The sequence below is a fragment of the Arvicanthis niloticus genome, chromosome 5 (genome assembly GCF_011762505.2).
Source record: "Arvicanthis niloticus isolate mArvNil1 chromosome 5, mArvNil1.pat.X, whole genome shotgun sequence".
Classification (NCBI taxonomy): Eukaryota; Metazoa; Chordata; class Mammalia; order Rodentia; family Muridae; genus Arvicanthis; species Arvicanthis niloticus.
Genome location: NC_047662.1, coordinates 12768659 through 12785031, shown reverse-complemented (window position 1 = coordinate 12785031; position 16373 = coordinate 12768659). Strand labels below are relative to the sequence as shown.

The 16373-nt window shown below is 51.0% G+C and overlaps 1 protein-coding gene across 6 annotated transcripts in view; it reads right to left on the bottom strand.

Annotated features, from left to right (window-relative positions):
- The window catches only part of Kazn (kazrin, periplakin interacting protein), a 977884-nt gene that overhangs the window by 10695 nt on the left and 950816 nt on the right, over positions 1-16373 (bottom strand). For 5 of the 6 annotated variants that reach the window (XM_034502894.2, XM_076933795.1, XM_076933794.1 and 2 more), the window contains 2 exons: positions 5248-5453; positions 4270-4388 (listed from right to left, as the gene is read on the bottom strand). In XM_034502894.2, the coding sequence (XP_034358785.2) occupies positions 4270-4388; positions 5248-5453 (325 nt within the window). Of the gene's footprint in view, positions 1-4269; positions 4389-5247; positions 5454-16373 lie in introns of those variants that run through there. The other variant, XR_013110333.1, reaches the window with a different exon arrangement.

The window sequence follows — 16373 nt, the reverse complement described above, 5'->3', positions numbered from 1 at the left end:
CTTCTGTTCCAAGACAGGACTGTGGCTCAGCCCTTCCCTCATTGGTTCATCTCTGGGTTAGAGAAACCCAGATTGCCCGTATCTGCAGGCTGCTCTCTGCATCTCACTGCTGTAACTCAGACTTTTGCACAAGACAGAACCCCGGAGATATGCACAGTGTAGGTTTGCAAAAAAAAGGCTTTAAGACATTTATTATTTATTATTTTATGTGTATGTTCCTTTGTGGGTTTATGCATGCTACATGTGTGTATGTGTGTGTGTGGGGGGGGGGTATTTTCCAAGGGCATAGGTTGTCTGATTGCCTGGAATTGAAGATATTGGTTGAGAGCTGCCTGGTATGTGTTCCCCAAAAAGGCTTGTTGAGGGATGGCTAAGGCGGTCCCTAGCTGTTATTCCTCTGCTCACCACACAGTGGCAGCCTCACAGAAGGAATGAGGTCCTACTCGCAGCCTACCTGCAGAGGGACACTGAGAAATGACCTGGTGCTGGATGGTGGGAGCACAGCTTTGTTTAAGTGGGAGCCAGGGGTGGACACAAAGGGAGCACTCACTCACACAAAGGGAGCACTCAGTACAAGGAAACACAATTGGCTCACAAAGGGACACTGCTCTTCTCTTTGGGGCAGCCCAAGATAGCTGGCACGCCCCATTCTGTTCCCAATGCTTTCTTGCCCTTCCTTCATCTCAAGAGCATCTTCTGAGCCAGCACTGGAGGGGCTGATAGGGCTCCCTTCTTCCTTCCCCCAGAGGACGTCTCTCCTGATCTCTTTTAGGTTGCCCCCTCATATCTGGGTTGGTCACTGCCCTTAAATCACTTGACGTACTGCATTTAAATAGAAAGAGACTGGTCCACTAGTTTACTGTCCCTGGTCTCTAACTTAGAGGACAGGAATGGTGGTCAGGAACAGGGCCATGTTCACTGACATAGTGGGTGTGGGCTGGTCAGCAGATGTTCACTAACTACCTATTGGCAGAATGTCTTTATGAGTTCCCGGCTCCCTCTCCCTTGCCCTGCCCCAACCTCCTGGAACCACTTGGCTGTTTCCCCAAGGACAGGACCTTGTCCTCTGTCTCCAGGCTTGTTGCCCAACATTTCCTCTTTATCATTTTTTACAGACTCCACTGGGCTGTCTGGTCTCCTAGATACCTTTCAGGAATACCCATTGGACCAGGATCTTTTCACTTACCCAAACTCCCAGATTCCCAAGTGTGTACCTGGCATAGTTGGGGTTAACTACAGCTTGTAGGCCAAATCCTTCTCTAGACTGTCCTGGTAAGGGACAAGGCAGCTCACTCAGCCCACCCAGCTGAGTGAATGCTGCCTGGTGTGTCTTGAAACTCACTGCTTGGACAACAGATGAAGGCTAGCGGGAGGGACTGGGCTCCCGTCTGCCCTGATGCAGCTCCTAAACTAGAATATTCCAGCCCAAGATAATCTTCCTTCTGGGGTGATGGTTCCAGTGTAGAGCCTTCTCCTTCTCCAGGGCTGGCCCAGCTTGTCATAGGGGATCCTTGTCCAGACCCAGCTTTCCTGGCCATCGTGGCTCTGAATTGGGTACTCATGACAGCGCTGTCACTAATGGGGACAAGGGGAGAGTGCCTCCACACTTCTGAAGTCATTACTGCCACACTGTTGGGGGTGGTGGCCAGGAGGTACACCTGGCCTAACCTCAGCAATGGCTCACTTGTAACCAGCACTTGTGCCTCTGTATGTTCCCAAAGAACATACATGTGACCTTTAAAATGCCCTCTGCATTGAAGCTTGGTCACTCTTGCCCAGATTCCACTCAGATGTTGGAACCCAAGTCTGACGTCAACAAGAATCCAGAGGCTGTTTCAACCAAGAGTTGTCAGGACCTCTTCCTCAGGTAGAGCTAGGTCAGACCCCAAGGTCTGAGTATGGGCATGTCATGCAGAGAGTGTCTGGGTCACAGGTTAATATAAACACTGGGAGACTGTTCTGGGTGTGGGACCTTGTAACTCTAGGGCTGCTTCTTCTGTAAAATGGAGATAGCCAAATATGCCACAAGGAGTGGTGGGGACTGAAGGGACGGGAGAATGGAAAGCCCTGAGCCCAGCTCTATAGCTAACAGTAGGAGCTGGCACTGTTAAACATCTAACACACTGGCGGCACGGGAGGGTGGAAAGACACCTTGGATGCCACTTTTTGCATGTTCCCCGTTTGCACTTGACTATTTATCTCCAAGGTGGGGGTTGTTATGTTTGCCTGAGCCATGGATAGAATGGGTAAGGGGAAATGTGTCAAGAGACAGGGGAAGGGTTGGCAAAGGGAACTGTGGGACCCAGAGAGGCCACGCCCATCGTCACAGCTGGATGAGTTTGAGGCAACCCACCTAAGGCTCTGACCCCAGAATCCAAGGGCTTTTAAAAGTTCCATGGCTGAGTCAGAGGGCTGGAAATGCAGAGTTATACAGGCTTGTACGGTTCATTTAGAGAAGGCGTCAAAGCTTGTACTAAATTCCTAACAGGGTCCAATCTTTAGCTTCTGGTTAACTCTTTCCTCTTTACAGGTAAGGAAACTGAGTCCCAGAGAAGACAAAGTTACCCAGCATGTTAGAAACAGGCTTGATTTCCACAGGGGACAGGAATCTCATGCTAAGGTATCTCTCCACAGGACATAGATTGTCTAATGTGGGGACCCCATGTTTCCTGGAACTGTTCTGCCTCAACTCATCCCTGCACATGTGGCTGTGCCTTCGAGCCACGTATTTCTGAGCTCCTGGTGGATCTCAGGTGCAGCTCCTCTTATGGTCCCTACATCCACATCTAAATGTTGGTGTCTGAATGGGGCTCTGGGAGACATTAGGTTTACCTGACATGACTGGGAGTAAATTATACTCCCTGTGTGAGGACCCTGAAGAAGGCTGCCATGTATAAGCAGGAGGGGTAGTCCTGATGCAGCTAGGCCACACTGACACCTTGCTCCCTGTCACCCTTGTTGCCTTCAAAACTGCGAGAGACAGATGTCTGGTGTTTATGATACCCATTTTGTATGATAACCTAAGCTGATGGGGACAGCCACGCTTGGGGGACAGTGGTGGACACTTAGGCAGTGGTGGGGACTCTGAACTGAAGCCAGCAGCCCCACATGCTCGAGGGACACACATAGAACAGAGGGACCCTCTAGGATGTGAGGCGTGGTGTGAGCATGAGGGGTTCTCTAGCTCTGGGAGTCAGGGTATGAGCAGGGACTTGGGGTCTAGAGGATGAAAGCAGTCAGGGGGTGTCTGGGAAGGTACTTTCGGAGCCCTGAAGTCGGAAGTCCCCCTGGTTGAAGGGGTGGGTACTGGAGTCCTGGAGTCGGAAAGCCCAGCGGGTTGAAGAGGTGCCTCCTGGCCCCACCCCATCAGCCCTTCCCTCCCAGCCTGACACCTCTGCTGCTGGCAACAAGCTGCCAACCTTCCATCCTCTTCTCAGTAATCCTGGCCCCCAGTAATCCATGGTACCAGAGTCCCTCTCCTGCCACGTATGGATTGTGTTTCTCTGCTTCCGGAACCGGCCTGCTTCTCCACCCCCTCCTTCCTTTAATCCACAAAGTAGCTTCTGCAGATAATGGCACACACCACTAGGTTTGATTAATTAACTGTACAGAAATGATGGGAAACCAGCAAAGGAGATAATTATGCGAAACAGACTGTGTCAGGTTTACAAAACTGGCCCCTCCCCATTCAGAGCGCCAAGGACTGGGTGCTGGGTGGGGCTTTCGTTTTCATCAGAGTGGCTCAAATGGTGGACTCTCCCCACCCCCGTCCCCTGCCCCCAGCAGGTCAAGAGAGAAGTAGGAAGGGAGTGGGGCTGGGTGGGGGTGGTATGGGGAAGGAGGACAGGTCTCTAGCATGGACAGCCCAGCTACCACCAGGTACATCTGCTAAGACATGCCTAAACCAGTTGACTCCACTCCTGTGTATTTCAGTCTTCCCTCCTGCTCCCTTTCCTCACCCTGGGATGGACACTGAGCTTTGACCAGGTAAGGCAGACATGGTGGTTATGTGTGACCTGGTCCCTGCCAGCTGGGCAGCCACCCACTCTCTTGACTCCTGCTCTGGGTTGGAGGTATGTCTCCAATGTTCCAGGCATATGTGCCTTCTCCTGTGTGTTTATTTTTCTATGGTGACAGGGGTGACAGGGCACACCTAGGTTGCTGTACCTGATATTCTGAAACCTGGTATGGCCCAGTGTCCTGCTTGCAAGGGTGACAGAGAGGCTCAGGACAGAAAGTCCTTGCTTTGCCCGGGTTTCAGCGGCTCACCTGCGGCCCGCCTCGGCATCTCGGTAGTCCTCAATGGCTAAGCGGAGCTTCCGCCTGTGCAAAGAGCTGCACACGCCTAGTCCCAACTCCAGGTCCTCGTCACTCAGGCTGAGAAGCACCTGCATTCAGGAGGTAGGCTTAGTGCAGGAAGGTGGGGTATAGGGACAGCCTGACCTTGGCACCGGGAGCTCTAGGCCCTGTTTGCTGCTGCTGAGCCGATACGGAAGGATCTGAGAAAACGGGGCTCCTCATTTGCACCCCTCTCCCAGCCAGCTCCCTAGGCAGAGCACCAGGACACCTCTGCAGCCTGCGATGACTGACTGAAAACTCCCAATAAAGCTTGTCCCTAGGGAGTGGTGGCACATGGCTTTAATCCCAGCATGTGGGAGACAGAGGCAGGCTGATCTCTCTGAGTTCAAGGCCAGCCTCCTCTACAGAGTTCCAAGACAGCTAGCCGGGGCTCCACAGAGAAACCCTGTCTTGAAAAATAAAAAGATAAAAAGATAAAAAAGCCTGTTTCTAGGAACCATAGAATGTCTAATATGGAGCCTCATGTCCCCCCTGGGCTGTCTTGCTCCAGTTGTCTCCTCATGACTCTTGCTGGACTCCTGGAGGTCCTGGGCTCAGCTACTGTTATAGGCCACTGTTTGGATAGACCACTGTTTGAACCAAGATAGGTGGGGCCACCATGTAGGCTAATCACCCCTAGTCCAATCTTGCCCCTCTTCTGCCAGTTCCGGGGAAGTTGGTCATCATCTGAGGTTGGTCCCATTTCAAGAACAAGGTAGCATGACTCCAAAGGGCTGTGTTCCTTGTTAGAAGACTGATTTATTGGTGACCTGGGCCTGCAATAAATTGGCCAACTTCTAGATTATACTTCTTGTCTCTAGAGTAAAATGGAGACCAGTCACCCCCTGGGAGGGCATAACACTCACTCGAGGGTACAGAGGCATCCCCCCAGTGGCCCGAGCTGCCTACCTTCCCACTCTTGACATTCTCCGCACAGGCTTTGACGTACATGGGCATGGCCATCACCACCTCCAGCCAGGCCTGCACTGTGCCAGCCTTCCAGTGGGACATGGGCGTGGTCCTCACCAGCTCCACGTGCTGTAGACGGTCCATCTGCTCCTCCCCCTCAGACAGGCTGAGGCTGTGGCGTGTGGGGCTGCACTGGCTGTCGGAGTCTGCAACATACAAGTAGACAGAGGAGTTGTGGGGAGGAGTCACATTCAGGGTTCGGCTGAGGGGGGGGACTCTAAGGCACAAAATCAAAGTGGCTCTCCTGGTACCCTGCCCATGCTTCGGTGGATGACCTCACATCCATGCACACGCAAGAAACATCGATAGAACTTAGAGGTCATTGAAGAAGAGAGGGAAATAAAGTTGGGAGGGGCCGTGTAGAGCAGGGGGAGAGCTGAAGGGGGAGGGGTGGGGATAGATGTAAGAAATGGTTAAAGAATGAATACAAATCGAAGCCACCCATCCCCCATTACATAGTCCTCTCTGCCTCCCCAAAGAGTCAAGAAACACGATAGTCCAGAAAGGAATGAACCTAACACAAGGATGTAAATCTCCTGAAGCCACCCCTAGGCAGCAGCTGTTAGTATTTAGTTAAATAGTCTCCGGGAGATACAAACGCCCAGGCTCGCAGACCTACATGCATGGCTCTGTTCTGCCTGATGCTTTGGCCCAGACATTGTGACAGGCATTGTTCCGTTTCAGTAGAGGATTTCAGGGCAATCTTTTGACAGTGTGGCAGGGATGCACCCGACTTATTTCATTCTGCCTAGGGGTGGTGAGGTGGGAGAGGGGGATGGGGTTGTTCCCAGTTTTACACATTATAGATACAGAGCAGCAAAGAGCACCCGGAGATGTGTGTGTGTGTGTGTGTGTGTGTGTGTGTGTGTGTGCCCAAGTACACTTGTATGTATGTGCCTGTATGTGTTTGTGTGCAGGCCTTCTGCAGCCAGCAGGTGTGTGTGTATGTGTGTGTGCCCGTGTGTACCTGTGTGTGTGCAGGACTTGATCTGCCCTCATACTACCAGTTGCTTATGGAACACAGGGTAGTGGAGTGCCAGAGGCTGTGCAGGCTCCCACTATTAACTCACACACTCAGGTTGAGGTTGGCCGCGCCCCCCCCACCCCCCAGTCCCCACACCTCCTGCCTTCCATCCTAGGACTGAGCTGCAAAGAGGAGGGGTTTGTAGGATAATTGCTCACACTGTGAACCCGGAGATTGTGTTAGTTACTGAAAAAACCCTGTTTCTAGTTGTGGTGCGCTTCAGTCCTTAGCACACACCTTTAATCCCTCTGACTGAAATACAGATACACCCTTAGTACACACCTTTAGTCCCAAACAAGGAAGGTAAAGTTAGTTTGTAGAAAGAAGCATCCACGTTTGAAAGTGATATTTAATTTGAATGGCAGACAAAGAAAGATTTGACAGAACAGGAAATGGCTACCTCTCCTAAGAGAAGAAAAGCTTACTTAAGAGAGTAGTGCGTGAGGGTGGAAGGGGGAGTTTTACCAGGAGAGTTTTACAGAAACAAGCTAGACACAGCTGAAGACTGAGGGGAGAAGCCACAAGATTAGAACAGATTGCTACAGTTAGTTTGAGGCCAAGCAGAGCAATTCAGGAGAAGCCCTAAGAAGGCAGATTGAATCAGTCAGCTTGGAGAAGAGTTTAAGCCAGAACATCCAAGGTGACCAGCCAGCCAGAGATGAGAAAGAACTAGGAAGGGGTGAGCTTATTCAGCAGTAAGTCTTAGCGTCTGAAAACATTCTAGGCCTAGATAAGATTGTACGGAGGCTAGAAGCTTCCAGGACTAGGCCTGGGTTAGCAGACAGAGGCAACAAGCCTCAGAGATGAAAACTATAACAGAAGAAAAAAAGATACTTTTAGAGAAGGGTGTGGCAAAGGGGGGGTTCTTTAGGGTCACAAAGCATCAGCTATATTGTCCTTCCCCAATTGCTGGCCTGACGGATCAGTTTCCATGCCTGGGCTTCCTTCAGTCCTGTGGTTATTTTCCTTCCTTCTCAGCTCTGAGAGTGAGAAAGGGTCATGTTTACAGCCTGGCTGCTCAGCCGAAAGGCTGGAGTCAGGGGACTGGTTACCCATGGGAGGTTTCCGGTTTTCGCCTATCACCACTGTCACATGTGTGCATGCACTTGTGCGTGTGTGCGTGCGTGCGTGTGCGTGTGTGTGTGTGTGTGTGTGTGTGTGTGTGTGTAGGTACATACGAGCGAGCTCCTTGTGTGCACCCTCATTAAGAACACTGTCATTGCTGATCACAGTCTTGGCTGCAGAGGCTTCCCAGGCAGCCACAGGTCTTGTGGAGGCCACCATAGGTGCCAAACACAGGGACTGGCACAGGGTTGCATGCCCAGCTTAGAGGAACAAAAGAAGAAGTCTGGGTCTAATACTCCCCGGTGGGACCACAGCCATGCCTTTTGGTTCCTCACTTCCTCATCCGACTTGGCTCACGTTGAGGACTTGGGTATCTGTGGCAAGATCATCTGGCCCACAACGCCCCAGATCATCACGTGTGGTCCGCTGCACAAAGCCCTTGGAAGAATGGCCTGGCTGGGTGGCTCAAGGCCAACGTAGACGCTTTGGTCTCCATTACCTCATTCAGTCCTGTTGCCCCCGTGGGTTGGGGGCTTCACTTTCTGGATCACTGGTTGTCATGTCATTGTCTTCAGAAGTGTGGTCCCTGAGATAGCAACATCAATGTCACCCAAGAACAGATTAGAGATGCAAGTTCTAGGAGTCCTTGAGCGGCGACTCTGGGGGTAGCCCAGCTTCCTCAGCAGTCCCCGTGATTTGGAGACAAGTTCCGGGGCACGCCCATTGCTTTAGTGGGCCCCTCTCACACTTACTATGCAGAGTCAGCTGACCAAGACCTATAGCTCCTCCAATGTTGTTTTCAAGTCCCAGCTCAGACAGTAAGACTGGACACCAGCAATTCACAGCACCCCTGGTTTCTATGATGCTACAGGCTATTTTTTATCCTGAAGGCCCCAGTCATGGGACTCTGTACTCATGACGTCTCCACGCTGATTAGTGTCTGCTTGAAATAACTCAGGGTTTTTTGTTTGTTTGTTTGTTTGTTTTAGTTTGTTTTTGTTTACCACTCCTTATTGTCTCAGCCAGATTCTGGGCATCTATTTTCTGACTGCAGAAGAAAGTAACTGAGAGTCTCCTTTGATTCAAAGTGTTTGGGGGGCAGGAGAGTGGGGAGCCCTCAAGACTCGTTTATCTGAAAAAAGCTTGCATCTGCTTCCCAAGGGGGGCACAGTGCAGGGTGGGGTGTTCCCCACACTTTGTCTTCACCCTGAAGACAGAGTTCCTTTAATCTCCCATCCTCCTGTTTGGCAAGGGAAGTCAGGGCAGTCTCGTTGGCTTCTGCGGGCTGCTTTGAAAGTTTCTCATTGTCTTCTGTGTGTCTCAGTTTCATTACAATGAGGCTAGATGTGATCTCTCTCTCTCTCTCTCTCTCTCTCTCTCTCTCTCTCTCTGTGTGTGTGTGTGTGTCTATGATTCTTTCTCTGTGTATGTGTCTCCCTCTGACTCTGTCTATGTGTGTGTCTACCTGACTGTCTCTGACTCTGTCTCTGTCTTTGACTCTCTGTCTCTGTCTCTGTCTCTGTCTCTCTCTGTCTCTCTCTCTCTCTCTCTGTATGTGTGTCTGTGTGTCTATTTGACTCTGTCTCTCTCTGACTTTGTCTCTCTGTGTCTCTTGTGTCTCTCTGACTCTGTCTCTTTGTGTCTGTCTGTCTCTCTCTCTCTCTCTCTCTCTCTCTCTCTCTCTCTCTCTCTCTCTCTCTTTCGGGCCATACCTGCCGTGTTGCAGCTATGGAGGTCAGAGAGTCACCTTGGGTGTCTGTTAGTCTTCGCCTTTCACCTTGTTGGGGGGTCACTGCCTTTTCTAATTCACCCTGTGTAGCCCAGGCTAGACGGCCTGCGAGCTTCTGGGATTCTCCTGTTTCTGTCTTCCATCTCACCTTAGTGAGATCACAGATGCCCGAGATCCTGCCTGGCTTTGTGTGGGTTCTGGGAACCTGAGCTCGCCCCTTATGATCATGATGGGTTTTACTGCGCCAGCTCCACAGCTCCACTTTCTTAATCGATTCCGAACCTCGTAAATTCTGCTTTCTGAGTCAATGGGTTCCACTTGGCATGGTCTCGAGACTCGTCTCTTAATGTTGCCTCTGCTCCACTCTCGAGGTTCCCTCCAGGGGGTTCACTGAGACATAACTTGGGTTTTTAAAGTCTCTTTCCCACATTCTTACTTAGCACAGTTAGCAGAAACGTGTGTGAGGGTGAAAACGTGGCAGGGTCACCACTACCCAGCATGCCACTGTGAACATTCGCAATGTGGCTGGTGCTCGTAAGGAAATGAGTCTTAATTCTATTTAACTTGAATTAACTTGAATTAACAATTTCAAATACATTTTTTTTCCCTTTGGAGACATGGTCTTTCTGTGTAGCCCTGGCTGTCCTGGAACTCGCTCTGTAGACCAGGCTGGCCTCGAACTCAGAGATCTGCCTGCCTCTGCCTCCCAAGTGCTGAGATCAAAGGTGTGCACCACCACTGCCCAACTCTAAATTTTGTTTTCTTTCCCTCTGTGTAACTCAGGTTGCCCTGGAACTCACTTTGTAGACCAGGCTAGCTTTAAACTTACAGACATCTGCTTGCCTCTGCCTCCTGAGTGCTGGGATTAAAGGTGTGTGCCACCACACCTGGCCTGCAAATACAAATTTAAACAGTAGTGTGGGGCAGTGACTGTTGTTGTATTAGAGTAAACAGTTGGACTTTTCCAATCATTATTTATCTCTGTTTTTCCTACCCCTTACCAGGGAGTGACTTTGAAGACATAGCCCAGATTAGTCTAGAACTCGTGACCCTCCTGCTTCTGCCTCTTTAAGCATGCTGTAGGCTTAGCTCCTTATCTCTCTGCATTGCGTTCTTAAGAAGTTATTTCCTTAGAGCTATTTTCCATTTTGAAAATTCTCTCCTTAGCTAGTTAATCTGCAGTTTAGCTGTTTATTCAGTTTTGGCGTTATAAACTATACTACTAAAATGTTAAACGTTTCTAAGTGTGTTTTCTTCTATCCTGGCCCAGGTGGACATCGTCTTTGTGCCAAGTGCTATCTTCATCCTATCCTGGACTTGATCTGCAGATGCTGCTGGTGCAGGACCGTTCGTCTGTCCAGCCATGAGATTATGTCTCTGGTTAGTCGACTTGATTTTTCCGAGATAGCAGCTGGCTTCAACTCACTATGTAGCTAAGGGTGACCTTCGACCTCAGATCCTCCTGCTTCCACACTCCTAGAGCTTACATGGCAGATATGCCCCACCACATTTGGTTTATGCAGTGCTGAGAAACACTCTACCAGCTACCCAACACCCCTTTGCTCCAGTCTCCTGACATTTGTGCAGCCTGGGCTGACTCATGGTGAGGCTCAACCCGTGTGCTTATTACTGGGAACACTGGGAAGGGTTAGAGAAACAGCAAGGGATGGGAATGGTGACCCTGGTGAAGCAGCCTGCTCTGAGGCTGGGGAATTGCTGTTGGCTAGCTCAAGAAGACAATGTCTCTACCCTAACAGGAGCCATTGGCAACTGTGGGGAAGATTTGTGCTCTCAAATTATTGATCCTGCTGTTCCCTGGGCCCAGGGATGGCAAGCTCCTTTCTAACCTTTTGGGGCCCTGTTTACATGTTGTTACTATCAGAGAACCCTTTCCCTGTCACTAGTGTCATCTGTCACACACCACTACCACCACTACCACCACTACCACCATCACCACCACCACCACCACCACCACCACCATCACCACCATCACCACCACCACCACCACCACCACCACCACCATCACCACCATCACCACCACCACCACCACCACCACCACCACCACCACCATCACCACCACCACCACCATCACCACCACCACCACCACCACCACCACCATCACCACCACCACCACCACCACCATCACCACCACCATCACCACCACCACCACCATCACCACCACCACCACCACCACCACCATCACCACCACCACCACCACCACCACCACCACCACCACCATCACCATCATCACCATCATCACCACCACCACCACCATCATCACCATCACAGATACACATGTTCTTACTAACTCAGGACATTTTCTGACACAGGCACCTCTCACCTTGGAAACCAATTTAATCTCTGAAATCACTGGACCAGCATCTATGTCTCCCTGGAGCCTACCCTTCCACAGGAGAAGGAGCTGGTTGGCCCTGGGTATCTCCGGTACCTAGTAAGGTGCTAAATCAAAGCAAATGTTTAACAGTTGACTCTTGTGTTTCTAGAAAGTGCAGCACCTTCCAAAAGCATCTGTTTGCCTGTATTGTGGTCTAAGCACAGCACTCTCCTTTCATGTCAATAGCGAGTCACTGGGGAGTGGGGTGGGATGCTCTCAAGGCGGGCTACCTGGAGAGCTAAGAGAAGGGAACAGGGGGGGAGGAGGGGGAGGAGGAGGAGGAGGAGGAAGAGGAGGAAGAGGAGAAGAAAGAGGAGGAGGAGGAACAAGAAGATTAGGAGAAGCAGGTTGGTCTCCTGCCAGCCACCTCCTCTCTCCTACGCCTGCAGCTGGCTGTCCCTCATGACTGTCATGTGTTCTTTGTCCTTTCCTCTATGCCTGTGGCAAGGTCTGTCCACCACATGTGACTGACATTAAGGCCACAATCATTCTTTGCCCGCAGGCTGTCTTGTGCATTCTGGCCACTGAGCCATTTACCTGAACTTGGCCCACAGGGTCCCTGCAAACAGTACACACACTCACACCAGGATAGAGTAGCTTGTGCTGCCCCTGGGCTCAGATCTCAGATCAACTTGAACGAGCAGCAGCCAGACTCAGGTCAAAGATCCCTGTGGTTGACCAGCGATGAGAAAACCCCCACCAGCATTTTGACAAGCAAAGCTGAGTTTCTATTCTTAAACCCTGCTCTAGGATATGAAAGTGACCCGTGATGGCTGCTGATGGCCACAGCATGGTCTGGAGTGCACCGAGGACGCTCAGCTACAGCTCCTAGGAAACAGGAGCAACAGATGGGGTCCCAGCTCGCTGGATCAGGGACAGCTACGTCCCAGTGAGCACAGAAGCAGAGCCTGCAGGCGGCTACCAAGCTACTGCAGGACCTTAGGCAGGTAACAAGGTGGCCAGGTTCCACCACCAAGCCACAACACTCTGCTCAGGGCCAGGTAGGTTCTCTGGAGGCCTGGAGATAGCAAGATAAAGCATGGGCCCCCAGCATGTCCCTCAGTTATGCCACCAGGCCTCCCAGAAAGTGACAAAGCTAAAAAGTGACACTTTGACCCAACATCACTATTTTACACTTTTCCCCAAATCATATCCCCCCACCCCCCCATGGCTTCCAATGCCTCACAGGTCTCTGGCCTCAAAGGATCTCCCCGTCTGAGGCCCCTCCTCTACAGAACAGGAATTGGCTTCCTGGGAGTGGTCAGACTCCATCCCGCTCTGTACTTTATAATTATTTCCAATATTACATAGTTATCCAGCAATTGTGCCTCTACAAAACCAGTTACCAAAAACTTCCTATTTCTTCCTTGGTAATTTGTTCTACTGACTAATAACATCTCTATCTGGGAAGTTCTTCTTATGATCTGATCTGTTATAGAGGCTTGTTTTTACCCCCATCCCATTTGTCCTGAGATTCCCATATCTGTCTTTTTGTTAGCATGTTTTCTAGGCAACCCTGCTCCAGCATAGGTGGCCACGGCAGGTGGATTCTGAGAAGTGAGGATCTTCCAGCAGAGGCTCTACACAGAGACTGTGGGAGGCTGAGTCTGCCCATTCGTTGGGATCAGAATTGGGGTGATAGAGGATGAGGATCTTGGGGACTCTGGAACCCTACTTAGAAATCATATGTTTCTGTCTCTCCTATCTGACAATGTGATATCATGGATGTTCTACCATCCTCCAGACAGCTCATGACTCTGAGCTTAGCTCAGCCAGCTGCTGTTGTCCCATGGTCACTGTGATAGACCATGGTGACTGTGATAGCCCATATGCCCATGGGGATACAGGAGCCACCACTGAGCTAATTCAGAGACCAGGGTGAGGCACTTGGGGGCATTTCCTTTGCCAGGATTATCTTTATTTGTTGTTACAGTTCTGAGACAGGGTCTCACGTAGTTTATCCCTGAAATGAACTTTCTATGTAGCTGAGGCTGGTCTTGAACTCCTGATCCTCCAGTCTCCAACTCCCAAGTGCTGGGATTATGGATATGCATCACAGTATCTGACTCCTCTGGGGTCATCTTGCCACTTAAAGAAAACAATTTAAAGCCTTGATGCCCCCTCAAAATTCTTCACAGCTAACTGTCCCCCCAGAAGCTCTCTAGGCTAGAGCTAGGTTCTGTTATTTATGGCACCAAGAACTAGGGCAGGCTTGCAAGCCTGACGCTGGGCAGTGGCTAGTTAATTTCTTTCCCAGTGGTGAAAGCTTCCATGGGGTTGGGGTGGCACAGTTCTCTCAGCCTGGACACTACAGGAAGGTGCCAAGGGAAGATGGCTGTCCACTTTGACCTGTCCCATACTGATCCTACAGAGTCATGGCTGTGCCTGCAGCCACGGCTGATGTGATAATGGTGCATTCACCGACACAGTTGGCTGAAACCCCTTTAGAATACATGAATACCTTCAGCTGGAGCCACAGCCTGGGGCAGAGGGTGCCAGGAAACTTCTCCCCATCTTGCAAAGGCCTTCTCTGTCCTTCCCCTGTTCCCTCCTGCCAGCCGCCTTCCTGTCCTAACAGCTTGTGTTGTTACCAGCTCCGATTGTGTCTGTTCATAAAGGGGTGGGGTGCAATAGTGTGTAGCACCCCAAATCTCACCCCTAGCTTATTCCGTCTTGGGCTACTATGCTGCCTCTCTGAGGCTCAGTTTTCCCATATTCGAGGCTGAGACAGTGATATTCAATTCAAGGACTTTAGCAAGGACTCGTTAAGAGATTGATGCTCTTAATTGATATCAGCATCCTTGACCCCAGCCCTAAGCCTGGCACATAGGCTGTAGACTCAGAGGCACTGTGTGTAGGATGACTTAATGCCTTTATGTGACATGCCAAGCACATGCCTGGGACAGTAGGCACTCAATGTCATATCATGCCGTCTTCTCCCAGCTTTCCTCACTTCTCTCTGCCCAAAGGCAAGCCTTTGTCCTCCTGCTGACTCCCTAGTGCCAGCCCTGGCTTTGAACAGCTCTCCATGTTGGTGGGCACACATCCTCCTGGGGGCTCTGGGACAGCAGGAGTCCACTGCACCAGGCCCATGGGCGACTCCACTGAAAGGTAAAGTCTATGCTTTGTCTCTGAGATTCTGGGACTCAGGAAGACAAGGTGAAAGGTGACTACATTCCTTGGCTACAGGAAGCTGGTCCCCAGTCTCAGGAAGCCCTGAGGATAATGGGCTTAGGGCCGTTCTGAGAGAGGACGCCTGTCCTCTCCATCCCATTGGCTAGACACCCACAGTGTTGAGGATTAGGAAAAGAATGTGGTCACCCAGTAGAAAATGGCGGGGGCGGGGGGAGATAACTGGCTGAACAGAGATGGGCATCTCTGGCCCCAGGTCTCTACCAACAAGAGGGAGCCTGGATCCAGAGAGCTGAGCACAGAAACTACCCAGTCTGGAGGCAGCAAAGTTGTGGGCCCAGACCTGACCTGGGACCATGGATCCCTTCCTTTGCTGGATGTCACTTGTCGAAGACTAACTGGGGAATGTTGAAGTGTGGGAGTCCTGGCCCTGTGGCATCTGTGGCCTCTTGCAAGGTCAAGAGCTCTGGAAACATCTGGCCAGCATCTTCCCCAGGCTTGCCTCATCTTTTATGTAGGCCAGATGTTGCCAGCAATGCTGACTCCCCTGTCTACTGGGTCTCCCCAGACCTCTGAGTATAGCACTGGCATGTGGCCAGCTCACGGAGGTGGACCTGAGTCCCTGTCACCCCACCGTGCATTTTTGCAACGTAGCCTATCAGAGCTGTCCTGAAGACACAGATGTGAGCAATTTGAGCCCATTTAACCAGCTCCCACAATGCATTGCTTTTCCCCCTCGGAGAGGTAGGCTTCAACCTCCTGAAGGCTACCGCACGGGGTGTGTGTGTGTGTGTGTGTGTGTGTGTGTGTGTGTGTGTGTGGACAGGGGAGCATAGGGAATGCCCACCGTGAGCAGGGGACTCTGGCAGGGGTAGAGCCAACCCTCAGTTGCCAGCCCGGGTTCACTTTCACGGGGCCTCCTCTAGCCCCAAGACAAGCTGCTGTAATGTTAGGCCCCTTTCTCCATGTACTGTATCACTTAGCAACAGCTGAGGCGTCCCATCTCCACCTTACAGAGGGAGAGACGGAGACTCTGAGGTACTGGCTCCTGAGATGGACCTTGCTTATATTCCTTCTGCAGCAGGGGGATGCTTGTCAACTCTGCTAGCTCAGCCGACACCAAATGTACATTTCTTGCACACACTGGGCAGGAGATAAGGAAGCTGGTATAACTCACTGCAATCCGTGATCTCTCCCATTTGTCTCTCTGTTTCCTAGAGCAGTGGTTCTCAACCTTCCTAATGCTGCGACCCTTCAATACAGTTCCTCAGGTTGTGGTGATACCTCCCTCCCAACCATAAACCGACTTCCATAGCTATCTCATAACTGTAATTTTGCTATTGTTATGAATCATAATTAAATATCCGTGTCTTCAGATCATCTTAGGTGACCCCTTTGAAAAGGTCATTTAACCCCAGAAGGGGGGTCTCCACCCACAGGTTGAGAACCACTTCCCTAGTGACTCCACATGTCACTTTGTCTTGTGTCCTCACTATCTTGGTGACTCTGACTCCTTGCAGTGACCCTTGCCAGAAGCTGCCTTTTCCCTCCTCCTGACCCTGAAAGTGTCCTGATGATCTGTTCCAAGATACCCCCAGAGGTGCCAACCTCCTAATGAGAAAGGATGCCGGCCCTGTCCTGAAGCAGGGCCAACTTGAATGTGAATCAGACATGCTTAACTCATGCCAGGGTCAGCAATCAGGCAGCCCAGAATTCCCACA